At 31.0% G+C, this 11,182-nt stretch overlaps 1 protein-coding gene across 1 annotated transcript; it reads right to left on the reverse strand.

Moving 5' to 3' along the window:
• Window positions 1-878: 878 nt before the first annotated feature.
• On the reverse strand, window positions 879-6,062 carry LOC142320946 (putative salivary secreted peptide). Its single transcript, XM_075358931.1, has 3 exons — window positions 5,981-6,062; window positions 2,033-2,211; window positions 879-1,251 (listed from the first exon to the last, which is right to left on the reverse strand). The coding sequence occupies exons 2-3, from the start codon at window positions 2,209-2,211 to the stop codon at window positions 954-956; spliced, it is 477 nt and encodes a 158-aa protein (XP_075215046.1). The 5' UTR covers window positions 5,981-6,062; the 3' UTR covers window positions 879-953.
• Window positions 6,063-11,182: the final 5,120 nt, after the last annotated feature.

The raw sequence follows: 11,182 nt of genomic DNA on the forward strand, positions 1-11,182 counted from the left end.
ATTATTTATTGTAATTTTTTTTTTTAATATCACATGTTAATAATTATTAATCAGTCAATATATTTAAATTAGAAAGAAAGTTAAATTAAAAAAGTTGATGGAGTTAGATTCAAACCAATGTGCCTCCCCTTGTAAGATCCAAATATTTCATTAATTATAATTTCATTTGTCTATAACTCTGGAACCAATGAAAATAAGTACCACTTATGATATATCGTTAAAAAAACTCTCAATGAGGGCTTGTTACTGCAGTAAATAAAAAATAAAAAATTCCAAATATTTTTGGATTTTACAATCAAAAAGGAAGGTGCACAACTAGCTGTTACAACAGTCCTAAATCTAAAATTTCAACATCCTACATCAAATCGTTTTGAGTTATGCAAGGTACATATTTACATACATATATCACAACGAAACTAGTTAAAATGGATTCAGGGATTGCCAAAATCGATATTTTCATTGAAATCTGAAAATCAAATTTTTTGGCGATATCTATTTACTAGAAAATCACCCAAACCAAGTCAAAATACTATATCTTATATTTATTTTATAAATTTTTAACTTAATTTTTTTTTCATTGTTGCATATATTTTCTTATTCATTTAATGAATAAGAAAAGTATGAATTTACTCATTCTTTTAAATAGAAAACATTAGTTGTTTTCTATTAATTTAAAAAACAAAAAACACTTTATTAGAATGAAATGCAAAAAATTATATACCCTTCTTTGGGGAACCATGTATTATATGTGCTATCTATATTGAAGTATTTGACTCTACTGAGGCAATATGATAATCTGGACGTTACTATAGTTCGATTGGGAAAAAGAGATTAAGTAGTTTCTAGTAAGAAAATAATATAAGTGAAATGAAAACATGTTTGTATATATCATCAAAATTTATTCATGAAATTATTTTTACTAATCGATACATTTTTACTTGACTTGTTTGTTGTTAATGTTTTCTAATAATTTGATGAACCGTTCTATTAAACTGGTTAACATTTCCGTAGATTGTTAAATTAAAATTGAGTCCATAACTGCGGTTTGACTTAAAACTGATGACGGTGTAGTTGTATCCAACTCCTCCTTCCTTCAAAGACGGATATCCATTTCTACCTTCGCCTAATAAATCGATGACCTTTAAATAACTAATTGTTAAATTGTTGTAACCGTATGCCGGATATTGGAAATCATAAGTAAAACTTTCATTCCCTTTTTCAGCTGCAGCAATTCCACTATGGTATAGTAATCTAGAAAACACAAGTTAAAAATATTTAATTCTAATATGGTTTTAATTCTATTATTGTTATTGTTCATAAACAGTAATTTTTCTATAAAATGTATTTCATTTTAAAAGTAATTGTTTTCTTTTTTATAGCGTTATAGATGTCTTTCACATTTCTTATTTGGATTCAGCATGTTTTACACACAAACACAAACTCACACACACACACACACACAAATTATATACATATTTATTTATGTTTGTAATTATCTATCTTTAAAATTACACAACAAACTTAATACAACACGAAAAGTTCATTTTATGCGTCCCCATCAGTTAATATAATAAATAATGTTAATTAAAATATTTATTTATACAGAAACCAACAGTCTGATGCATAATAATAGTTGCTGATGGATGAAAATTAAATTTAAAAGCCTGAAAAATGCCATGCCTTATACGGAATCAATCCAGGTAAGTTCAAATGATATGAAGAGACGTTACAACTGCTCCATGGAGATTGAGGGAGTAGTAATAACTGCTTAAAAAAAGCAATAAAAACAAACTTTTTAAATGTTAGTGGAATTTTTCTGATGAATGACTAATGATGAATAAAAATTTTTGTTAGAAAAGTAAGTTATTACAATTTTTTAAATATTGTTTTCAAATGTTTTATTATTAGTTTAACTGATGAGATAACTCATGCATCGAAAACGCATTTCTAATTGTATCTAAAAAGAATTCTTAACTTTTATTTATATTATAGGATTTGAAAATATTTCAAAGTTGATAACACCTGTACTTACACATCTCCTTCGGTTAGATTTCCGATAAAAAGATCATGTGTACCATTTATGCTTCCATTTTCTCTGAGTTGGTGATGGAATTTGGGATGAAATTTATATTCACCGAATGCCAAAGGAATCATTACCGCAAATCCGATTAAAAGTATTATGTTTGCTGTCATCGCTTTGGTGAACTCCATCTGAAATAAAAATTGCAATTACACATATATACAATACTTAAATTGTATTACTTTTTTTTTTTTTATATGGATACCTTTTCCATTTTGTTTACACAGGTATGTCCAACCGATTTTAAAACAGTTTTATTTATAATGAATTTAACAAAGTTAAATTAAACCAAAAATCAGTAAGAATTCAATCGGTTTGAGCTTCTGCTGCCGTAAGAATGGAAGTCTTAAGGAGAATAGTAAATTTGCAGCCATATAACAGTAATTTTGTTTAAACATCAATATTTTCATTTCAATTAATTCTTAAACCTTTGTTTCTAATCAAATAAAAGTCGCAATGATATTTTTACTTTCATCCAACAACTGGCTTCACAAATTTTATTTACAGCTAACGATAAAAAAATATTTTTTTTTTTTAATTTTAACTCAAAGTTTATCCTTTTTTCCATTATTAATTAGAAATAATGGAATCATACTCATATTCTACGTTAAAGTTTGGTAAAAAAATAAGTCTGGCATATTTTCTTAACAAACAAGAGCGTTTATCTGCACATATACGACGCATTAAGTGTAGTTTTGTGTGCCGCCATCGTAGTGTCATCGACATTTTTTAAAACAAGTCTCTTTATTTTTCTCCATTTTTTATAAGTATGTTGCAGTTAACTGCGAGACTCAATTCTTTCCATTAGTTTTGTCGGTTTGAGTTAAAATTGACAATGCTTTTGTATAATATAGTTCATTTGAATATATATATATATTTTTTTTAATTCTTTGCTGTGGTGTATATGTGTTTCTTTCATTAATTTAATTTTTGAATGAGAATACAATTATATAATTTTAAACATTTTCACTTATTTTAAATTCTCGTAATAAAGTTTAAAATAAATCAGAAAAAAATTTTACATCCTGGATAAATTTCTAAAAATATAGCTTAGAGCATTTGTATTTAGCACTATTTTTTTCATGCAAGGCGTAAACATATATATCATCGACGGTAAATATCTTTTTCGACGGTAAATAAAATACTAAATTTACATTCAGTGTACTATTATTGGTTGAAAAATAATTTTGCACGAGGTTCGGCTAATAAATTTGACATATATATGCATAGCATGGGAATGAAAAAGAGATATTGGAATGAAATAAAATATGAATAAAATTACAATACCTTAGCTACAAAATGCAGTATTTATTTTTAAATATAATCCCTATGTACACTTTCCCCAACGTGTGACAAGTTTTTGACTCCCGTCACCGAAAAATTCTGCGGCCATTCTCAGATCAAAGCACCCACACCGTCTTTCACCTCATTGTCGGTGGTGTAATGATTACCTTTGAGATCCTTCTTGAATTGAGGGAAGAAGTGGAAGTCGAACGGAGCCAAATCCGGCGAGTATGCCATCATCAGTGTATGTATGCCATATCAGAATATGTCATCCTGGGGGGAGAGCCATTGGAGAGTTTGCACGGTACCATCGTTTACAGATTTTACGGAAACCCAGTTGCTCAATAATATAGCCAACTCGTTCTTTAGATATGCCTTACTGAATATCGATGCGTTGCTGGGTGATTCGCCAGTCACTTTGAAGCAAATCGTCCACCACTTTCGATGTTTCTCGTCAGTCACAGAAACTGGTCGTTCGCTGCGAGGTCGTCCTCAATTGCCACTTTACCAGCTTCACATTCGCGAAATTTCAACGCCCACCTATTTACAGTACCCTGTCAACAGTTTCACTACTGTAAACCGCTTTTAATCGTTGAAAAATATTCGTAGGATTTAGATTTTCTGCTGTTAAAAATTCGATCACTGCGCGCTGTTTTGACTGTTGACATATTGGCCGTACTCGACTAAATCTTAGAAAGAGTTGTAAGAATATTTTTCTGGATATTAAATAAGCGTTTCATTCAATACTTTTAAGGATGTTAGAAGGAATTAGAGAATATCTTTAAAATTTATCGAACTTTACATGAGTTGTAGAAGGAAAACAAGCTATTCATTTTGGTGGTTGTGATAGTTCTTTTACGGAGATTGGTGTTATGTTTCGTCAGTTATGTTGTAACTATTTTTTCCTTTTGTATTTAAAAGGAAACTACTTTATATAATATTTGCAATATTTATATATAAATTTAATTTATAATATATAATATATATGTATAATCTTGATAAAGCGTCGCATTGAAGGCGAAACGTGTGTTATTGTTTTGTATTTTGATTTATTTTTAGTAATAATATCATAATATGGTAAAATAGTTGTTTTTACCTGAAGAATCATAATATGGTATATTTGTGATCTAAATATTTTATCTGCGTATTTATATTTATTTTTATTATTTTTTGTAGTGACTTATTTTGATCTGAGTATTTTGTGTTTTTATATATGTACGTGTTTAAATTGACTGAATTTGGAAATTGAAAACTGCTTTTTTTGAAGATGACATCGGTTAATTTGGTTACTGATTTTGTTTATATTATTTTAGAGAGAAGTGCAAATGTTATTACGGGTTTAAAACAGTTGGTTAAACAATAACTAGTTGCAATTAAAGTATTATACCATTTCAGTCCTATACTTTAATAGTATGTTTTTAATTTCACACAAGTGAAGAGATTTTATTTACTAAAATCACTCAAAAAAATTTCTTCTTATGTTTGTAGACAACTTTCCAAATAAAAAATAATAATGATTATGTATATTACTGGAGCCAGACTATTATTTATATGTAATAATAATTCAAAATTTCATAAATATAAAAGATTTCTACAATTCCAGTCAAAAAGAAATAAAATTTATTTATCTGAATTTTATGGTATTTGGTTTAGATAAATTAATTGGTTTCAGGTTTTTTTTTCAACCTACCGGGTTGGTCTAGTAGTGTTTGCGTCAGCGCAAACAGCTGATTTCGAAGTCAAGAGTTCTATGTTTCAAATCCTAGTAAAGGCAGTCAGTTACTTTTATACGGATTTGAATACTCGTCGTTCTTTGGTGGTTGGGTATCAATTAACCACACGTCTCAAGATCGGTTGACCTGAAACTGTACAAGACTATATTTCATTTTCATTCATACATATCATCCTCATTCTTCCTCTGAAGTAATACCTTTCGATGGTTCCGGAGGCTAAAGAGAAAAGAAAGAAAAAAGAGGTTTTTTTCTTTCATTTTTCAGCTAGTCACACTTTTCAGTAATCATTTTCCTTCTGTGTAAAGAGCAAAGTAAAGTTTTAATTATGAGTAATAAAATTTACTGAAGTAAAAAAAAAGATTATAAAAAAATTTATTATAATCTTTTTTTTTACTTTTATTAATAGTCGCATCAACATTGTAACTATACCGTTAAATGTGCAGTCTTGAACAGTTTCAGGCCAACCATTCCCTAGACGTGTGATTAATTGAAATCCAACCGCCAAAGAACACCGGTATCCACGATCTAGTGTTCAAATGCGAATGAAAGCACCTAAAGCTTGCCTTACTCTTGTTAGAATTTGAACCTGAGAACTTTAACTTCGAAATCGGCTGATTTTTGACGACAAGTTTAACACTAGACCAACCCGGTGGGTTATTATAATTTTTACTTTCGTATATGTTATCAAATAAAATTATTTTGTTAAATTTATTTATTTTATCGCTAAAATAAAATTAGAAATCATTTTGATTGAAAAAATAAAGGTAATCAACCAACTTTTATTTCATATACAACTGGAATGATTAATAAAATAATAATAATTACTTTTAATTCTTAACTTCAGCAATTTTTAAGCTATCATATGAAAAATTATAATTTTTACCTTAATGTGTATTAAAAGTTCCGGAAAACTGTTTTGAGAAATAATTATTTCTTAGTCGTATGTTTGCCGTGGTAAAGTGAATTTAATTATTAATGCCCGGTTTATAAATGATTAATTTTATCTTTGGAAAATAAATTATTTACGGAATTACTTTAATTACATTAGATAAGACTATTATTTTACTTAAATTACAAGTACTTTAACTGAAATAAAAAATTTGAAGAAATAACCAACTTGCTCGTATGTTGTCTGTCTATATGATGATCTCATTCACAAAAAAAATCTTAAAGCGCGCGTAAAGTACCCTAATTATCTATAATTGAATAAAACATTCAAGATATGTGAAAATATGTGAATTTTTTTTTCGAAGTTTTAGGGGCATCGACTGCTGTGGTCATTAGCCCCTTTCTAAATCAAGAAGAAAAAGAAAAATCCTTTTACTTCTCCGTTAATAGCACGAGCGACATAGTAGTAGGCTAGTCTTGTCATTATAGATCACCCAGAAATAGAGTTGTCAGGGAGTAATAAAAACCCCAAAAGAAAGACAACATGACAAGGGTGTAAAGGGTCCTTGTTACTTAAAACCGTATAAAATTGACACTTTTTGAAAACGCTTAAAATACACTTAAGCTTTCAAACCATTTCTTACAAAATGTTATCGATCCTGTAAAACTAAATTCACTATCAAACAAAAGAAATAAAAATTCTCCTTTGATCAAAATTCTTAAAAAATTCTCTGCCATTATCGCCTAGGTTATCCGTTAGGCCATTCCGTTTATCCTTTCTTCTTCCGTTTTACCATCATCCTGAAGGTCTCGATGTTTAATTCCAAAGTATCTGAATCCAGGTAGATGGAATCTTCAGATCCTTCACCGTAAATCGTGGAGGAAATCTTGCTGTCAACATCAAATGACGCGATCAGAAGTACATCACAGTTGAGACTGGATGCACTCACTGCTAGAACATGTGGGACGGCCGAACTACTTGCCCTCTCACCTAAAGGCTTCCGTGATTTCGGAGGCTCCATTGTTGCTTTTCCTAAATCTTCCTTTTCCAAAATCATTATTTCTGTTTTCACAGATCCCTGAGCTGGGATTTTTTCAATCTGTACTTTGGCTGCAGTGTTCATTGACTTAAAAGAAGCTGCAGGAGCCGTAGCAACCTGAACATAGGATGTAAACTTCGGTGATCGGCTGACACAATTTTTCTGGCTTCGAAGTAGCTTTTGAGTGGTCATAACCTCCTGTATTGCTGCTTCCTTCTTATAATCGGATAATTTCGCAATAATTAATTATAATCATTTTCGAACAATTATTATTAAGGTTTTTCTTTGCTTATCTGTAACCTCCAAGGCGGGCCGCCGCAATGGACAGCTTCAGGTGTGCATCGACTTGTTCATACCGTATTACGTCCTGCTGGCCTTAACAATAATCTGTTTTATTAAGGGAACATCTTTTTTCCTTTCATAAATTCATAATGTCCGTAACGGTTATGAACCTGAAATTCATAGTTAGAATTGAAATGGATCTTATAAGAAGGTCAGCAAGATTTCTGAATGGTACCAATAAAAATAAAACAGTAAATCCGTTACTTCCCAATATTATGTCTAAACATAATGTTATTTAATTGCGGGCTTTTACACCAGTTTTTATAATATTGACATTTCTTTAGAAATGGATTATATCCCGCTTTGTGATATATTTTCCCTTTGATTTTTAAAGTTGGCATGAATTGAGTCGTCACGATTTCCGCACCAAATGACGTCATTTGGAAGCTAGAGTTATATTTCCTGATGTTCGACAGGAAATACTTCGATTCAGCGGTAGATCCAACAAGTAGAGTTTTCAATGGCTCTGGTGGTGGCCTACCTGGCATTAGGTACAGACATGACTCATCTGGCCAATGACAACATGCCGACTTGAACTATAATCAACAACTGGATTGGACTGGAACGCAAGATGATTGTATTGCAGATTCAGATCAGCTGTTCTTTGGGTTCGTGTTTCAGCTATCCTCACCCTGTCGCGTTCATTCCGTTGAGAACGAACCAAATCTGTTGCTGCAGAACACGACTGACGTGCTCGCAATCGTGCATCCTCAAGCCTGGCTGCTTGTCTTTCTGCCGGTTCCACGTTACGTATCTGGATGGTGCTTAGTCTGTTCCTCTCTCGTACGGATGCCCGCTCTTCCTCAGTCATATTTGAAAGCCGTCTTCTTGATCCTTCTGTGTGGCGAGTGCGGCGGCCCAAATTCGATTTTCTGCAAGGCATTATTTAGGCTTTCACTGGAATACAAGGAAGGGATACGATTATAACCTCTTATGGCTCTCACAGCATTACAGAAAGAACAAAAAGTTTAATAACGAAAAACTTTCATTTTGAAAAGGCCAAAAAAATTTATTTAAACTTTTTTCACCTTTCTCTCATGGTTCTCATAGCTGCAGCTCGACAACAATGAGACACAGGACAGACAGTATTGAAAAGTGGCTAAAAATTAATAATATTAACTAAATACATGAATTTAAATAAATAAGTAAAATATTAGTTAAATGAAAAAGTTAAATAATAATTATAAAAAATTAATATTTTTTCTGACCTTCTCTCATATAAAACATAACCTCTACTTACGATTTGGTGAAAGGCGCAGCTCAATCACGACACGATCTCACAGAAGTACCTGGATTAAAGTGAATATTTAATTCAGATTGCATAATAATCTGAATCAGATGCAAGTGGATACGTTTTTTTTTTTGTTAATAAACAATGTAATTGGGAATAGATATTGTTTTACATGTGACTGCGGTTGTCGTTAGCTAGTATGGCGATTGTTCCCCTCGCTTCCGGCAGATGACGCGGTCACTGGTACACAGCTGACCGTTAAAAAAACTGTTTTCGCGGTTGCGGGTATGTGACTGATGTGAAAAATATCTTTTGTGCGGGTTATATATTGTGCTAAAATTGAGCTCAATCGGTGCAGAACATTTTGAGTTTTTGAAGCGTACACAATCGAACTTAACATTTTTATATATAAGGATTTGTGGACTGCGAAAGAAAAAAAGCCCTTAAGTCGTGCGAAAAAACACATCATTTTAAATGCTTACAAAAGCAGATTAATGCTTACAAATTACAGAATAATCAAACGGCGTTGATTTCAGATATTAATAAACTGCTAACGTAAGTAGAAGTTGTGCTGCTTCAGTGTACAACGTGATTCTCGAGTATGAATCTACTAATGAATTACGTTCTCCAAAGAAAACAATACCTCACAGGTCAATTGAGAAAAAGGTGAAATGTTGATAAAAACGCGATTCGTAAAAAAATTACACGAATTTGAAATATTTAGAAATAGTATAGCGGTGTATTATGTCCTTTGGAAGAGAATTCGGTTATTGTCTTATTGTCTTCGACGTCGCTTCTTATCATTAAACGAAAAGAATTCCAGCCGTGTTATAGAAAAACAATGATATCAAAATGTGGCTTAGTTCAAAAGGAATAATTTTTGAAGAGGTTTAAGTTAATGTTCAATCATTGCAAAGGGTTTCGCGTATTAAAAGTAATTATAGTCCGTATAAAATTGGTTTGACACAAAACGCCATATTGGTAAGTCGTGTTTTTATTCGGCTCCTAACGAATATGTTTGCCGGCCTCCGTGGCGCGAGTGGTAAAGTCTCGGACTTTAATCCGGTGGTTCCGAGTTCGAATCCTAAAAATAGATAAAAACAATCTTTGATGTGGGTTATATATCGTGCTAAAATTTGAACTCAATCGGTGCAGAACATTTTGATTTTTTGATGCGTACAAAAACGAACTTAACATTTTTAAATGTAAAGATTTAAATAACATTTAATCTACTGAATCTTAAAAAGATTAATTTCAGTAAATATATATATATATACGCAAAAGCATACACACACAGACTTTTTTCTTGGTCGGTGCCTCTATTTGAGTGTTATACTTGAGAAGACAAAAAAAATTTTGCTTAGGATGATTAAAGTCTAGATAGACCGAAGAGCTCAGTACCAACGATCGTGAAATTTAAGCTTATATTGTACCTGAATTCCCTATTGAAGGGATCAGCAAAACAATGAGTAACACAAATGACTGTGCGGTGTCAACAAATGTAACTTCAGCGGTGTTAGCAAATTAAATTATTCGTATCGCTTTGATACGAATAATTTATCGTAATTAGAGCGGAATAAGTTTAACAAAATATATATATTATACATAAATCACATTTATTTATATATGCTATGGGAAAATCAAAGTTAATCACCATATCTTAGATATATTTTAATAATTAATTATTTGTTTAATTTTTTTAATTCATATTTTTATTACAAAGTATTATTTTAAAAATCGTTTAATGAAGTATTATCATTACTGGTATATATAAAATATTTAAAGATCTTCCCAAAAAACGTAAGTTATACAATTTATCGCATTTCATTGTACTTCATCATGATGTGTAATGATCACAATCAGATGATTTAATGACACTTATTTATAATATAATTATCATAAAATCAATTCTGTCTTTTTATTTGAATTACTATCTTGTATGTTATATATATTTATTATTATTATTATTATTACATCTATTATTATTGTTGTTATTATTACAGTTATTTATTTTATTTTATATATTTTTAGTGCAATTAACTGTATTTATAAGACATTTTTACGTTTGTTAGTCTCTCAGTATCCTTGTCGAACCACGAACACGGCGACAATATGTTGAATGTATTATCAAAGAATGAACGCTTGTTTGCTTCAATAAAAAAAAAACTGCAACTACTTCGATAAAAGTTTTTTAAATTTTTATTGATGGGTTTCGTTGCTAGCGAACAAAAAAGTCCCTTTCGGCACGCCAGAAGGCGGAGGTAGATTTCATCGGTGCTAAGTAGAGGATAACAAAAATTGAATCTTAAAGTTAAGAAACACTTGAAATTTACTCAATACGACAATGGTTGCATGTGAAAAAGTTTTAGCATACAACAAGCCCGATCTTAAAAGTCCAGCAACATTTTTGTCTTCCCTTGCCGTAACGGTTGGTCGTATCAAAAATTGTTTCAGACAAAAGTTTTAGGTAATGTTTAGAGGAGTCTTTAAAACTCCATTTTTCCACCCCCCCCCCCCCCTGAACCAATGGTTGGTGATATCAAAAAACTTTACTTAGAGAGGTTTTATGCCTTTCTCTTAATAG

This window comes from Lycorma delicatula, chromosome 3 (genome assembly GCF_047948215.1).
Source record: "Lycorma delicatula isolate Av1 chromosome 3, ASM4794821v1, whole genome shotgun sequence".
NCBI lineage: Eukaryota > Metazoa > Arthropoda > Insecta > Hemiptera > Fulgoridae > Lycorma > Lycorma delicatula.